General features: G+C 35.9%; 1 protein-coding gene across 2 annotated transcripts in view; it reads right to left on the minus strand.

Annotated features, from left to right (window-relative positions):
- Wdr49 (WD repeat domain 49) overlaps positions 1-17084 on the minus strand; it is a 135058-nt gene that overhangs the window by 20632 nt on the left and 97342 nt on the right. For both annotated transcript variants that reach the window (XM_047564787.1, XM_047564786.1), the window contains one exon: positions 16451-16632. In XM_047564787.1, the coding sequence (XP_047420743.1) occupies positions 16451-16632 (182 nt within the window). The remainder of the gene's footprint in view (positions 1-16450; positions 16633-17084) is intronic.

The raw sequence follows: 17084 nt of genomic DNA on the forward strand, positions 1-17084 counted from the left end.
AAAACGCACCCATCTCCCCCAAGCCCTGGAGAGCCTTGGGGACTTTCGCTTGTCTATTTTCTTTGGATTCCCCTCTCTGCGTGCTCTGGCTCCTCAAGGACACCCCCTTTCCTTCCCAATTCATATTTCATAGCTGTAGGACCTTGAGATTTTTCTTATGTTCTCAACCTAAATTTTCCTTCTATGTGTTGAGACTTTTGCTGTGGTTTACCTCCTCCTTTAAGAGGTACAATGGATAAATTTTGGTGATGCGCCTAATAAATAATACTATTCAATAAATGTTAATGTCCTTCCTTCTTTTCCCTCTAGTTGCACTGTATCTCACAAATTCAACTTAAAATGTCAATACAAGCAAGATTAAATCTATGTATCCTTAAAGTTAATATCAGATGCTATTTTTATAGCTTGAAGTAATAATGTATTAATTGCTTTTTAGATATAAATTAAGTTTTCAATTTAGAAGTCTTTGGGGTTTTACAGAAAAGGTGTGACAATTGTTCAGAGTTCTGGTATACCTCTCACCCAGTTTTCTCTACTGTTAATATCTTACAGTACCATTTATCACAAATAAGAAATCAATATTGGTACATTATGAGTAATCAAATTTCAAAATTTTTTAGGGTTTTTTGCTAGTATTTTCCTAATTTCCATGCTTTTTAATGACCAAATTCCACTTTATTATCTTAATCCTGAGCCTTCTCTGGTCTGTGACAGTTTCTTGTACTTTTCTTGTTGATCATGATCTTGACAACTGTGAAGAATATGGGTCAGACTTTTGGTATAATACTTCTCAATTTAGGTTTGTCTGACATTTTTCCTAAACTGGTGTCATTCATTGTTGAGAGGAAGCCCATAAAAAGGAAGTGCCTCCATCACATCCAATCTAGGACATGAGCCATTAACCTGACTCTCCACTGCTGATGTCAGCCTTGGTCACCTGGCCAAGACCGTGTTAGCCCATTTCATAGTAACAACAGCTTACAGCATCCACTCTTAATGTTACTTTGTCTCTGGAAGCAACTTACCAAGCACAGCTCACACTTAAGAGAGAGCTGAGGAGAGGAGTTGAGCACTGTTTTTTGAGTAGGCAGAGTATCTACATAAGTTATTTGGAATCACAGTTTTTTTAGGAGAGTTTTGCCATCCAAGAGCCATAAGGCCTCCCTCACAATATGTCATCTCCTATAAATAATAGCATACTATTTAAACACTGTCTGAGTTTTGAAAACAAAATGATCATTTTAAGAGAGTAAGGGAATTGGTAACAATAACAAGTTGGTGAACACTGGAAAGGTGGGCTATGATGCAGTTAGGCCTTGAAGTTGTTAGGTTAAGAATATACTTTTTGGAGATCCAAGATGGCAGACTAGAGGGTGACTGCATCTCCCGTCGCTCCAGAACTCAGGATTCAAGAAGGGGAGGTATTGAGAGACTCAGACCAACATAGAGCTGCGTGGTGAGTCTCTCCCACCTGGTGAAGCTTGGCCCAGGTGGCAGGCCCGTACAGGGGCAGCTTCTCGGAGCAGGGCAGGGCAGCGAGAGTCTTCCCCAAGCAGCCCTGCTCTCTCCAGCAGCAGGCTCGATCCATAGCCAGCTTCTAAGAGCAGGCCCGCCCAGTGAGAGCTTTTCTACACAGAGCTGACCCCAAGCCCCAGACCCAGGTGGTCTCTGGGACCAGGGCAGGGCAGCGAGACACTTCCCCAAGCACCCCTGCTCCCTCCGCGGGAGGCTCAATCCACAGCCAGCTTATAGGAACAGGCCAGCACAGTGAGAGCTTTTCTACACAGAGCCAACCACAAGCCCAGGACCCAGCTGTGGGCCCGGCCCACAGGCGGCTTCTGCGACCAAGGCAGATCAGGGAGAGGCTTTCCCCGAGCAGCCTGGCTCCCCCAGACGGGGGCAGGCCCTGTCTGTAGCCAGCTTCTAAGAGCAGGACCGCCCAGTGAGAGGATTTCCACGCAAAACCAGCCCCCAGTCCTGGACCCAGTAGTGGGCTAGGGGCAGCTTTCTTCAGAAGCACTGCATTATCAAGTTCCCCAAAGACTTCAGGCTACTGAAGGCTGGGAGGTGATATACTGGAAATCTACAGGGACACTATAAGACAATAGAGGAAATCTGCAACATCTCACAGTCCCACTGATATCTGACCAATAGGAGAAAACAAGGGAAGAAAATGTCCCAAACAAACCTAGATACTATATCAATAAAACCCAATGACAGAACAGCAGAAGAAATGTCAGAAAGGGAATTCAGAATGTACATAATTAAAACAATCAGGGAAGCAAATGAGGAGATGAAAGAGCAAATGCAGGCATTAAATGATAGCACCAATCAACAGTTAAAAGAGTAAATATGGGAAGCAAGAGATCATTTCAATAAAGAGTTAGAGATACTGAAAAAAAAAAAAAAAAAAAGAGAAATCCTTGAAATGAAGGAAACAATAAACCAAGTTAAAAAAAACTCCATACAAAGCAAAACCAATAGGACAGAACACCTGGAAGACAGAACCTCAGACACTGAAGACAAAATATTTAATCTTGACAACAAAATTGACCAAACAGAGAAGATGGTAAGAAATCATGAACAGAATCTACAAGAATTGTGGGATATCATGAAAAGGCCAAATTTAAGAATTATTGGGATTAAGGAAGGCTTAGAGAAACAAACCAAAGGAATGAACAATCTATTCAATGAAATAATATCAGAAAATTTCCCAGATCTGAAGACTGAAATGGAAAACCAAGTACGAGAGGCTTATAAGACTCCAAATATACAAAATTACAACAGACACACACCAAGGCACATTATTATGTAAATACCTAACGTACAAAATAAAGACAGAATTTTAAAGGCTACGAGAGAAAAGAATCAAATTACATTCAGGGGGAAACCAATAAGAATATCAGCAGATTTTTCAATCCAGACCCTTAAAGCTAGAAGGGCCTGGAACAACATTTTTCAAGCCCTGAAAGAAAACGGATGCCAACCAAGAATCTTATACCCAGCAAAACTTACTTTCAGATTTGACGACGAAATAAAATCCTTCCATGATAAACAAAAGATAAAGGATTTACAAAAAGAAAGCCGGCATTACAGAACATTCTCAGCAAAATATTCCATGAGGAAGAGATGAAAAACAACGATGCAAATCAGCAATGGGAGGAACTAGCCGAAAGGAATAGACAAATAAAGGAGAAAACAAATCATGTCAAAAAACAAAAATGAGTCAAATGACTGGGAATACAAATCATATCACAATAACAACCCTGAATGTTAATGGCCTGAACTCATCAATCAAAAACATAGACTGGCAGATTGGATTAAAAAGAAAAATTCAACAATATGCTGCCTGCAAGAGACTCATCTCATAGAAAGAGATACCCATAGACTAAAGGTGAAAGGATGGGAAAAAACATACCATACACACAGACAAAGCGAAAAAGCTGGAGTATCCATCCTCATATCAGATAATGTGGACTTCAAGCCAAAACTAGTCAGAAGGGATAAAGAAGGACATTACATACTGCTTAAGGGAAGCAAAAATCAGCAAGACATAACAATCATAAATATCTATGACCAAAACATTGGCTCATTCATGTATGTCAAACAAATCCTTCTCAATTCCAGAAATCAAATACACCACAAAACAATAATACTAGGTGATTTTAACACACCTCTCTCACCACTGGATAGATCCTCCAAAAAAAAATTGAATAAAGAAATCATAGATCTCAATAACACAATCAATAATTTAGTCTTAATGGACATATATAGAATATACCATCCAACAAAGAGCGAATACACTTTCTTCTCAGCAGCACATGGATCCTTCTCTAAAATAGACCATATTTTATGCCACAAAGCTACTGTTAGCAAATACAAGAAGATAGAGATACTATCCTGTATTCTATCAGATCATAATGGATTGAAATTAGAAATAAATGACAGAATAAAAAACAGAAACTTCTCCAATACCTGGAGATTAAATAATATGTCATTATATGATGAATGGATAACAGAAGACATCAGGAGGTAATAAAAAAAAATTCTTAGAAGTAAACAAGTACAAAGATACAAAATCAAAATCTCTGGGACACTATGAAAGCAGTGTTTAGAGGAAGATTTATTTCATGGAGCACATTCAACAAAAGAAGTAAAAATCAACAAATAAATGACCTAACACTACAGCTCAAAGCCCTAGAAAAAGAAGAGCAGATCAACACCAAAAGTAGTAGAAGACAGGAAATAGTTAAAATCAGAGCCAAAAATCAACAAAATTGAAACAAAAGAAACAATCGAAAAAATTAACAAAATAAAGAGTTGATTCTTTGAAAAAATAAACAAAATTGATAAACCTTTAGCCACACTAACAAAGAGAAGGAGAGAGAAAACTCAAATTACTAAAATTCGGAATGAACAAGGAAATATCACTACAGACATGAGTGAAATACAAAACATAATTAGAAGCTATTTTGAAAATCTATACTCCAACAAAACAGAAAACCTCAAAGATATCAACAAGTTTTTAGAGACATATGAATTACTTAAACTGAACCAGGAGGACATACACAACTTAAATAAATCAACTTCAAGCAATGAAATAGAAGAGGTCATCAAAAGCCTACCAACAAAGAAAAGTCCAGGACCAGATGGGTTCTCAGCCGAGTTCTACAAAACCTTTAAAGAAGAGCTCATTCCAATACTCCTCAAACTATTCCATGAAATAGAAGAGGAGGGAACCCTTCCAAACTCATTCTATGAAGCCAATATCACCCTGATACCTAAACCAGACAGAGACACATCTAGGAAAGAAAATTTCAGACCAATATCCTTAATGAACATCGACGCAAAAATTCTCAACAAAATTTTAGCAAATCACATACAAAAATATATTAAAAATAGTGCACCACGATCAAGTGGGTTTCATCCCAGGGATGCAAGGTTGGTTCAACATCCGGAAATCAATAAATGTCATTCACCATATCAACAGACTTAAAGTTAAGAATCACATGATTATTTCGATAGATGCAGAAAAAAAGCATTCGATAAAATACAGCATCCCTTCATGCTCAAAACACTAGAAAAAATTGGGATAATGGGAACATTCCTTAACATTGTAAAGGCCATCTATGCTAAGCCCATGGCCAATATCATTCTAAATGTTGAACACCTGAAGGCATTCCCCATAAAAACTGAAACAAGGCGGGGATACCCTCTTTCACCACTTCTATTCAACATTGTCCTTGAAACTCTAGCCAGAGCAATTAGACAAACCAAAGAAATTAAAGGGATATGAATAGGAAAAGAAGAACTCAAACTATCCCTGTTTGCTGATGACATGATTATATATTTAGAGGAACCCAGAAATTCTACCAGGAAACTTTTAGAACTCATAAGTGAATTCAGTAAAGTAGCAGGTTACAAGATCAATGCTCATAAATCCAATGCATTTTTATACATAAGTGATGAATCTTCAGAAAGAGAAGTTAGGAAAACTACCCCATTCACAATAGCATCGAAAAAAATAAAATACTTGGGAATCAATCTCACAAAAGAGGTGAAAGACCTCTACAATGAGAACTACAGGACACCAAAGAAAGAAATTAAAGAAAATCTTAGAAGATGGAAAGTTCTCCCGTGTTCTTGGATAAGCAGAATTAATGTTGTCAAAATGACCATACTACCTAAAGTGCTATACAGATTCAATGCAATTCCAATTAAAATCCCAATGACGTACCTTAGAGAAATAGAGCAAGCAATCATGAAATTCATCTGGAAGAATAAGAAACCAAGAATAGCTAAAGCAATCCTTAGCAGAAAGAGGGAAGCAGGGGGTATCGCAATACCAGACCTTCAACTATACTACAAAGCAATAGTAACAAAAACGGCATGGTATTGGTACCAAAAGGGACAGGTAGATCAATGGTACAGAATAGAGGACACAAACACAAACCCAAATACATACAATTTTCTCATACTAGACAAAGGTTCCAACAATATGCAATGGAGAAAAGATAGCCTCTTCAACAAATGGTGCTGGGAAAACTGGAAAACCATATGCAACAGAATGAAATTAAACCCCTATCTCTCACCCTACACAAAACTCAACTCAAAATGGATCAAGGACCTCGGAATCAGACCAGAGACCCTGCATGTTATAGAAGAAAAAGTAGGTCCAAATCTTCAACTTGTTGGCTTAGGATCAGACTTCCTTAACAGGACTCCCATAGTACAAGAAATAAAATCAAGAAACAACAACTAGAATAGATTCAAACTAAAAAGCTTTCTCTCAGCAAAGGAAACTATCAGCAATGTGAAGAGAGAGCCTACAGAGTGGGAGAAAATCTTTGCCACTCATACTTCAGATAGAGCACTAATTTCCAGAATATATAAAGAACTCAAAAAACTCTACACCAAGAATACAAATAGCCCAATCAACAAATGGGCTAAGGGAATGAACAGACTCTTCACAGAAGAATATATACAAGCAATCAACAGATATATGAAAAAATGTTCAACATCTCTAGTAATAAGAGAAATGCAAATCAAAACTACCATAAGATTCCATCTCACCCCAATTAGAATGGCGATTATCAAGAACACAAGCAACAATAGGTATTGGAGAGGATGTGGGGAAAAAGGTACACTCATACATTGCTGGTGGGGTTGCAAATTAGTGCAGCCACTCTGGAAAGCAGTGTGGAGATTCCTCAGAAAGCTTGGAATGGAATAACCATTTGACCCAGCTATCCCACTCCTTGGCCTATACCCAAAGGACTTAAAATCAGCATACTACAGAGATACAACCACATCAATGTTCATAGTTGCTCAGTTCACAATAGCCAGATTGTGGAACCAACCTAGATGTCCTTCAATTGATGAATGGATAAAGAAACTGTGATATATATATACAATGGAATATTACTCAGTCATAAAGAATGATAAAATTTTGGCATTTGCAGGCAAATGGATGAAATTGGAGAATATCATGCTAAGTGAGATAAGCCAATCTCAAAAAACCAAAGGACGATTGATATCGCTAATAAGTGGATGATGACACATAATGGGAGGGGTTAGTGTTAGGGTTAGAGTAGGGTTAGGGAGGGGGGCAAGAATAGAGGAAGGAAGGACTGTATAGAGGGAAAAGAGGGGTGGGGGGGGAAGGGAAAAAATAACAGAATGAATCAAACAACATTACCCTATGTAAATTTATGATTACACAAATGTTATGCCTTTACGCCATGTACAAAGAGAAACAACATGTATCCCATTTGTTTACAATAAAAAAAAAAAAAACTGTGGCATATATATACAATGCAATATTACTCCACCATGAAGAATGATAAAATTATGGCATTTGCAGGCAAAAGGATGAAATTGGAGAATATCATGCTAAGTGAGATAAGCCAATCTCAAAAAACCAAAGGACGAATGATCTCACTAATAAGCGGATGATGACACACAATGGGGGGTGGAAGGGTTTAGTGTTAGGGTTAGGGTTAGGTTTATGGTTAGGGTTAGTGAGGGGGGCAAGAATGGAGGAAGGAAGGACTGTAGAGAGGGAAAGAGGGGTGGGAGGGGTGGGGCAAGGGAAAAAATAACAGAATGAATCAAACAATATTACCCTCTGTAAATTTATGATTACACAAATGGTATGCCTTTACTTCATGTACAGAGAAACAACATGTATCCCATTTCTTTACAATTAAAAAAAAGTACCAAATACAAAAATTTTAAAAAAGTAAACTGAGACACAATAAAAAATTAATGAGTTTAAAAAAAAAAAAAAAGGATACACTTTTTCCCTAAGGAAATTGTTGATGAAGTACAAAAGGCTGGGCGGCGGGGTGCGCACCTAGAAGTTGGAAGTTTCCTTTTATATGACTATTTAGCACCAGACCTTGGTTTTCCCCAAGGCACACTGAACTCTCTCCCCTGCCTTCTGACTATTTGCTTTCTGACTGACTCATCTGATGGTGTCTAAATTAAGTATCTTTTTGTAAAAACAAAATATTTTGTTAGGATGGAAGCAGCCGGGGCATAAAAGAATCTTCTATGAATTGTAACAAATTGCACTACTTACTTAGTTGCCTACGAAATGTGGTTAGATTGATAAAGCTGCAAGAGAAAGGGAAACTCTCCACAGGCCTAGATCAAAAAGAAGGCCAATGATGTGTTGCTTCCTTCCATAGATATCTGACATGGGGGGACTGGTTACCATGAAAGTGTGTTGGGGACTGGAAAGTGGTGACTGTTACTAAGAGTAGATGTCATGGGTGAAGATGAAGAAGAAGGTAATGAAAGGCTTAAAGAAAGTTCAAGGACTTTTTGGCAAAAACACATCACATGTTGGGCCTGTTGTGGAAGACTCGGCACCAATTCTGTGAGAAAGAAAGTAGCTGACCTCACTCCTCTCAGCTCTGGCTGCAGAAGGAAGGTGACGGCAGTGACACTCGCTGCAGTAGACAGTAGACTAGACACAAGAGGAAAACCAAAGGGCCTCGAACAGTGACTTTCACATAGCCACCACTTGGCAAAACAGCCGTGACTGGGAGACCACCAATTTTTAAGGTTTTTTTGTTTTTGTTTTTGTTTTTTTTTATATGATGCTTGTTGGACAGTAGCACAAAGTGGTGGCAGAGACTGAATAAAGCCAGAGTGTCTGTGTTTGGATTTCTGGTCTACCTCTTGCTAGTCAATTTGGTTCTGAGAGAACCACATAGCTTCTCTCTGCTGTGGTTTGCTCAGCTGTGAAATGGGGATTATAATAACAGCAATCCCCTACGAGTAGAGTGAGAATTAAATGACTTAAACATAGAAAGGCCTTAGAACAGTGCCTGGAATAGGGTCTGAGCTCTATAGGTACTGGCTACTATTACTCTCAGACAGAATAAGGTAATACTTTTCACTCAAAGCAGGGCATCCCAACTGACCCCTACAAGCTGCCGTTATGATAAGTCAAAAAGGAAGAAGATAAGACGCTCTACAAAATAATAACTTTCTGCACCTACCTTGATTTTTAGCCTTAAATTTCAAAATTAAGTAGACTTTTATTTGTTTTCACTTGTCATACCTGAGCATAGGATAATTATTGCCATAGATTGTTAGCAAAAGCAGACAGTAAATCCCCTAGGCGTTTTGTTCACATAATGCCTATTTTGAAATGGGATTTGAACGTTGTGAATTTTTTCTTCAAGTTGTCCATCCATTTTCTAATTTAATTTTTCTCACAAAATATATTGGCAGAATCATTAGGTAATCAATAGCATACAAGTGTCAGTTCCCTTCTAACAATAGGAAGGAATTTAGAACACTATAATTTAACCTGGCTAAAACACCTTAATTTTAAAAGTGCCTTAATCTGTCACGTGTAAACTTACTCAGAAATTTGTTTAATTTCTCATCTGATTCTTTATCCTGGTTTCTAATAATGAATTTATTCCTGTTAAGTGATTTTGTTAACAGTAGACAAGGGAAAATGTGTCAGATAATGAAGGGGAAATAGAATTGATCCTTGTTGACCTAGAATAAGAATGAAGATCAGTGACTGAGAGTTCTGTGACAGGGTAGGTCTGACAACATTAGAATCATTCTGTAATAAAGAGTGTAAGACAGTGAGTGAATAAATCACATAGAAATTACTCAAAAAGAGACTGGGCTGTGCTTCTTAAAGATGCCACAAGGGTTAGCCTGGTATACTTCTAATATCTCTTTCAGTGTCATCATTAAATTATTAAAGTTAATAAACATGAAAAATAATGTTTACTTTGCAAACAAAGAATCCAATTTAAAACAATGATATCTCCCTCATAGTTTTAAGATGATAGTAGCATCCAATCTCAGTTCCAAGCCAAAAAAGCAGTAGTTTCATATAAGACCTGTGGGAGATCCCACATTTCCTAACAGTGGGTTTTAGTGAATGTTGCAAAGACCTCTAAACCTTGTGACTCAACAATTCCACTTCCAAGAATTAACTCTAATGATGAATTCCATTGGCACTCCAACACAGGCACATGAAGGAACTTAAATGTTTTTCCCAGTTAAAATGTATAAACAGTGGTCATATTTGAAAAGCTAAATGATAAGCACAGAGGATACAGTTCAACAGTACAGTATTTACCTAGTATGTTCAAAGCCCTGGGTTTATTCCAAACACCACAAGCAACAACAAGAAAGCTACACAAAAAAATTCCTAGAGTCATTATGAATATTGGTATCATAGATATGCATATAAATTAATACAGAAGTATGTTCACTGTATTTTTTGAATGACAAAACACACTATAAACTATACTAAGTCTCCATTTTTATAATGTTAAACTTTTTTATTTTCATAAATATGCTTGGAACGAAGTCTGGAAAGTGACATGCCTAAATGTTAATAATGGCTTTGCTACACTGATTTCATCTTTTTCTTCTTGCTTGCTAGTAATTTCAAATTTTCCCAGAAAGAAAACAATGATATCTCCCTCATAGTTTTAAGATGATAGTAGCATCCAATCTCAGTTCCAAGCCAAAAAAGCAGTAGTTTCATATAAGACCTGTGGGAGATCCCACATTTCCTAACAGTGGGTTTTAGTGAATGTTGCAAAGACCTCTAAACCTTGTGACTCAACAATTCCACTTCCAATAATTAACTCATTTGTACACAAATGGGGTACAACTTTTCATTTCTATGGTTTTACACAATGTAGATTCACACTGCTCGTGTAATCATACATATGCATAGGGTAATGATGTCTGTCTCACTGCACCATCTTTCATACCCCCACACCCTCCCCTCTCTCATTTCCCTCTACATAATATAAAGTTCCTCCATTCTTCTCTTACCCCAGACTCCTCCACCCCCATTATATATCATCATCCACTTATCAGGGAAAACATTCAGCCTTTGGTTTTTTTGGTCTTGGCTTATTTCACTTAGCATGATATTCTCCAATTCCATACATTTATCTGCAAATGCCATAATACTATTCTTCTTTATGGCTGAATAATATTCCATTGTGTATATATATCATCTTTTTTAATCAGAATATGATTTTTTTAGAATTTAAGGAAGGAGGAAATCTGTATCTCTGTATCAGCTATTAAATTAGCATTAGGACTTCCTTTTGGACTTTTAAACTCTATATTCATTTTCATCTCCCCAGGACTTAAATGGAAGAACTCTCTTGATCACCTACCTTCTTCTCACATATAATATTATAAAATATGTAAGTGATATGGAAACAAAGTATTTGTGAACAAGCAAGAAGATAATATACACCATTTTATCTTAGGCAGTAAAATGAGAATAGAACTTTAAATTATTTAATTTTTCCTACATGTTTGATGATTCTTTCATTTTCTATAGTCTTTTTCTTTTTCCTTCTCCATATTTCTTAGTGTTTTCTCCCTTCCTCTAGTCAAGTATACTTTTTCCTGTTTTGTCTCTCTAAACTTCTACACATATTTGTTTTTCCTTCAAATTTTTACTTATGGACAATAACTGATGTAATATCCTCCTTGAAGTTATTAATCTGACTAGGTAAAGGGGCATATTCTTCAGAAAACATTTTCTCAGAAAGAAAATTTGTTGATAATCTCTTCAGTGTTGGACAGAAAACTCAAAGGACATGTTTTAGCTGACAATTCCATTGGACTTGTGTTTTCTACATAGGATTCCTGCTCACATTCCTGGGAGAAGTGAGAGAGGCACCTGACAATTCAATTCTAAAGACACATTTTTAACCATTTTATTTCAATTAGTTTGGTAATTTCTAAAGGACATTATTCTGTACTCTCTCATTTCAATTCCTTCATTTGAATTAGATAAAAACTGGCATTTTTAAATACCAGTTTTGATATATTATTTTGTCCTTTGAAAAAGAAAATACTGTACAACAGAGAAGATTTTGCATCATCTCTGCCCCCTCCTGAGAACCTCCCACAGCCTACAGAAACACCACCTGTGTGAGAAGATTGCTCTTCTGTATGCCCATTAATTGTATCAGAGAACAAAGCTCGAGTTTCAAAAGTAATCTATGCATTGAAAAACATATCAACACTAATTTTCATAAAACAAAGTTCGAAGGATGAATAGGTAGTGAAATAAAATGAGATAGAAATTGAGAAAGTAGTAAAACATTTCAAATTACAATTTTCAAATCTAAGGAAAGACAGATAAAAATTTTTAAAAGCACAACTAAGGGAATGGGAAATAAGCATATTGACTGAAATACTCTTAAGCAGGAATCTGTAACACTTGCCTTCACTCTTTCAGGAGTGTGATATGAGGAGAAATAGTGATCTGTTGCCCTGGGGTGACTTTATTTCCTTATCTGCATAATTTATTTGGGTGTGTGGGTAGGGGCATTTTATCTTTCCGTTCTCAAACACTCTCTGCTTGTACAGGTTTTCTTATGCTATATTTCTAAATTGGAAATATCCTTCTGCCTGAAAATAAAATGCCACTTGACATTTCAGCAAGCCACAATTCAAGGAAATGGAAGAACAAATACCAAAGTGTAATTTAGTATAAGAGGATGTTTAAAGAAGATTTTTTTTTCTCCTCTATTTAGCTGTCAGCATAATTCTAAAATTTCTGAGAGCAGAATTATTAATTAGGAAGTAAAACATTCCCATGTTCCAAGGTGAGGTGCTAGATTCCTTGTATAGGCCCATTTTGCCAAGGAGAAAGTTCCAAAACTGACTTGTGATGCTTAGGCTATGAGCACCCTGGGATACAAGAGACACACATTAGCCGTTAACAGGGAGGATTGTGTCAGAGAGAGTTGCAGGTGTGTGCTGAGGTCACTCCCATGAGAGAGGGAAGCTTCCCCCACCCCTTATTTCTAGCCTCTATTCATGTTGACCAGTCAAAGAACTTGGTGTACAGCCTCTGGGATAATCAACAGAGAGACATGATGGATTGGTTTCTCATTCAAACCTACAGAAGTCTACAGGTAAAAAGTCGTGGCCCTATTCGGTAAGGAAGGGATATAGCAGGTGGAACAGTTGGCATAGCGAGGAGGTATGGGTTTCCTAGGAGCCAAGTAGGAACTGTGCAAGAAGGGAAGGATGAGGGGGCTAAAATAAAAAATTAAAAACTAAAAAATAAACTGTGGTGCACACAGAAGAACCAAAGAATGCATTTGTTTGAAAATGTGCAATACAGAGGTCCTGAGTGGGACCATCAAAGAACACTCAGCTACATCCTTGGGTGGGGAGTAAAGGGGAGAGTCAGCTTTGTCCATCTGCCAAGCCAGGAGAGCAGCAATGCCAGCATTCTCCTGCTCTTTCATCCTCCTTTCATATCCTCAGTGAATGGGAAACTGTGACCAGTGAGCAACAGGAAAGAAGAAAAGACAGTTTTGCTATGGTGTTCAAGATTAAAAAACTGTCAGTAGCATTGAATTGAAATTTGGTGAGAATCTGATAGAAGGACTATCTTCTTGTCAGTTCTGAGTAAGTCCTATTTCTTTTCTTATTTGGAATAAGTAATGAATCGAATGTACCAAAAATATTTTTTTGTCTTTACATCGTAGGTGCAAATATATATCCTTACCAGAATCCTGTTTTGTAAATGCACATGTATATTAGGGGATGTTCCTTTTTGTAAACATTTAATAATTCTTTACTGAATTAATACTTAATAACCTTTCAAAGCAGAAAGCATTAGACTCGGCAAATTCTACAAAGTATTTAAGGAAGAATGATACCAATTCTATACAATGTATTCCAGAAAATGAAACATTTTGTAACTAATTCCATGAAGTCAGCATCACTCTCCTGCCAAAATCAGACAAAGATAATTCAATAAATGCTACAGCCAGGCACAGTGGCTCACACCTGTAATCCCAGCAACTCAAGAGGCTGAGACAGGAGGATTACGAGTTCGAAGCCAGCCTCAGCAAAAGTGAGGCACTAAGTAACTCAGTGAAACCCTGTCTCTAAATAAAATATAAAATAGGGCTGGGGTGTGACTCAGTGGTCAAGTGTCCCTGAGTTAAATCCCAGGTATGTACCACCCCCAAAAAAAGAAATACTATAGACCATTCTTTCTCATGAACATAATTATAAAAATCTTCAAGGCAATATTAGCAATAAACTCTAGCAATGTATAAAAATAATTATCTACCATATCCAAGAGGAATTTATTCAGGTATACAAAGCTGGTTCTCCATTTGAAAATCAATTGATATAATCACTCATAGTAAAGACTTCTGAAGAAAAATCATAAAATCAGATTGACAGGTACAGAAAAAACATTTGTTAGAATCCTATACCCATTCATGATAATAACTATCAGAAAACAGAAAAGAAGGAAACTTCCTCAACTTGATAAAGAACATGTATAAAAGACATTCAGCTATCACATTTAATAATGATAAACTATATGGTTTCCCGCTAAGACTAAGACCAAGTAAAAAAAAAAGAAAGTTCCTTTTCACCATGCTGACTCAAAATCATATTGGAAGTCCTAACTAATGCAATAAAATAAAAAAAGGAAATAAGAGTTATACATGTTGGAAAAAAGAAATAAAACTATCTTTGCTTGAAACTGGCATAATTGTCTACATAGGAAATCCCAAAGAGTCAACAAAAAAAACTTTTGGAACTCATAATCTAGCAAGTATTTAGGAAACAGAGTTAATATACTCCACCCCAAAATCAATTTCTTTCTTAAATACTAGCAATAAACAATTAAAATTTGACATTTAAAATAGATCATTCGTATTAGCACCAAAACTGAAATATTCAGTTATAATACATACAAAATACATACAATAGCATCTATGTTAGAAAAAATACAAAACTTTAATGAATAAAATCAAAGAACACCTGCAAAAATGTAGAGATATTCATGAGAAGAAAGATTTAATATTGCCATTTTTTCCCATCTGATTTATAGATTCAACATAATCTTAATCATAATTCTAGAGAATTACTTTGGGTTATCAACAAATTGACTAAATTTTATTTTAACACATAAAAGACCAGAATATCCAACAGAATATTGAAGAAGGGAAAAGTAGAAGGATTAAAAAATACCACTTCACTTACTATAAAGCTACAGCAATCAAGACTGTAGTATCTTGAAAGAACAGAGAGATTAATGTAATAGAAGAGAGCCCAGAAGTACCCATAAATACTGTAAACTGATTATTAATAATCATATTACACATAATTGCCAAAGTGTAGAAGCAATCAAGATGCCTGTCAATGGTGAATCAATAAACAAATTGTGATACATCCATATGATTAAATTTTATTCAGTGATAAAAAGGAAATGAGTTATTGTATTGAGTTAGAAACTTTAAATGCATATTACTAAGTGAAAGAAGTTAACCTAAAAATGCTACATACTATATGACTCCAATTATATGAATTCTGAAATAGGTAAAGAAGATAATAAATTATCAATGATCGGAGGATGTGAGGAGGGATGGGTAAGTGTAACATGAAACATTTTTAGAGCAGCAAAAATTTTCTGCTCTGATACTGTTATGGTGGGTATATTGACATTATGTTTTTGTGAAAGTCAGTAGAACTGTACAAAATAAACAGTGAGCCCTAGTGTAAACCATGGATTTTAAAGTGCAATATCAGTATTTATTTGCCAAGTGTAACAAATGTACCATTCTAGTACAAGACATTATGTGTGTGTGTGTGTGGTGGCAGGAGGGTTATTTCTAAAATTTTTTCCTTTCTGTGACATTTTTCTATAAACCTAAAAAAATTAAATATGCAATATAAACATATGGTAGAAATTCCAATTGTTTAGAAGAAAATAGAATAAATAAAATATCCTCTCAAAATGAATCCATTGTTTAGTATTGAATGTGAAATTATGAGAGCATGGGTTAATGAGAATCTAGGAAACAAAAAATGATACTGAAATTGCCTGGCATTAGGGAGCGAATGGTAGGTAAGAATGGAAACTTGCACAGCAATGTGAAGAGGAGAAAAGTCTGAGCAAGGTAGAAAGGCTAGAAGCTTTAAAGAGGGAGACGTCTAACATTCAGTTAAACTCTTAGAACTTCTTTTATACAAACCCCTGTGCACTTTACCAAAACCAGGAGTAAGATATGATGTTCTGAGACAACAGATAGACTGTTGAGAGAGAGAGAGAGAGAGAGAGAGAGAGAGAGAGAGAGAGAGAGAATGTGTGTTAGAAATGCAGGTAGATTTTTTTTTTTTTTTTTTTTTTTTTTTGAGGAAAGGGGCTAATTTCCACAATTAAGATGATGATGGATAAAAATAAAAGACTATAAAAATAAAAGACTAGAAGACACTGAATACAAATCAAGAGTGCACTCCCACATACTAAGCCCCCAAATTTTAGAGAAATCTGGAGGTGGAGGTGGTCATTGGACAGCCACAGAAGCACAGAAGGAAGTTTGGACCAACTTTATCTTTTCTGTTCTCCATTCTAGTTGACATCTGGGTAATGCTTAAAATTGCTTACTTGTATGTTGAGTCATCTTTGTTTTTCTTGTTAAGTAGAGAATATTTTGTTGGATCTAAACATGATTCCTCTTTATGAAACAAAGATTTTGCTCTCATACCTTCTTCTTGAGTTTCACTTTCCATTAAATCAGTATCTCTTTTAGGAAGAGAAAGACAGTTGTCAACATGCCAATGCTTTGCCTAAAAAAAAAAAAAAAAAAAAAAAAAAAAGTCTATTTTATTTTTATAAAATATATTTTCATCTAATATTTTTATGTATTTACTATGTATGAGGTTACTAATTGATGTACTGGGAACACAAACAAATAGAAAATGACTTTGACATGACTCCCATCTACAGGAGCTTACAATCTTAGGAGGAGTTGAAACATGTTATGTTAATAAAGGCAGAAGATGACATACATTATAACAAGGAAACAGAAATTTGCCGAAAAGTCAATAATAAACAAAAAAAATTATAGACACTTTCACTTTACAACCTTAAATAGCAAACTGTATATTTATTAAGAACTAAAATAAAACTTTAATTGAAAAATTGCCAGAATTAGAATTAATTTTTCCCACAAGTACTTTCTTTACATACTACTTCCTAAAAAGTCTCTAAAAGTATTAATTTTTTCCCAGAAAAAAAT

The sequence above is a fragment of the Sciurus carolinensis genome, chromosome 9 (assembly GCF_902686445.1).
Source record: "Sciurus carolinensis chromosome 9, mSciCar1.2, whole genome shotgun sequence".
Lineage (NCBI taxonomy): Eukaryota > Metazoa > Chordata > Mammalia > Rodentia > Sciuridae > Sciurus > Sciurus carolinensis.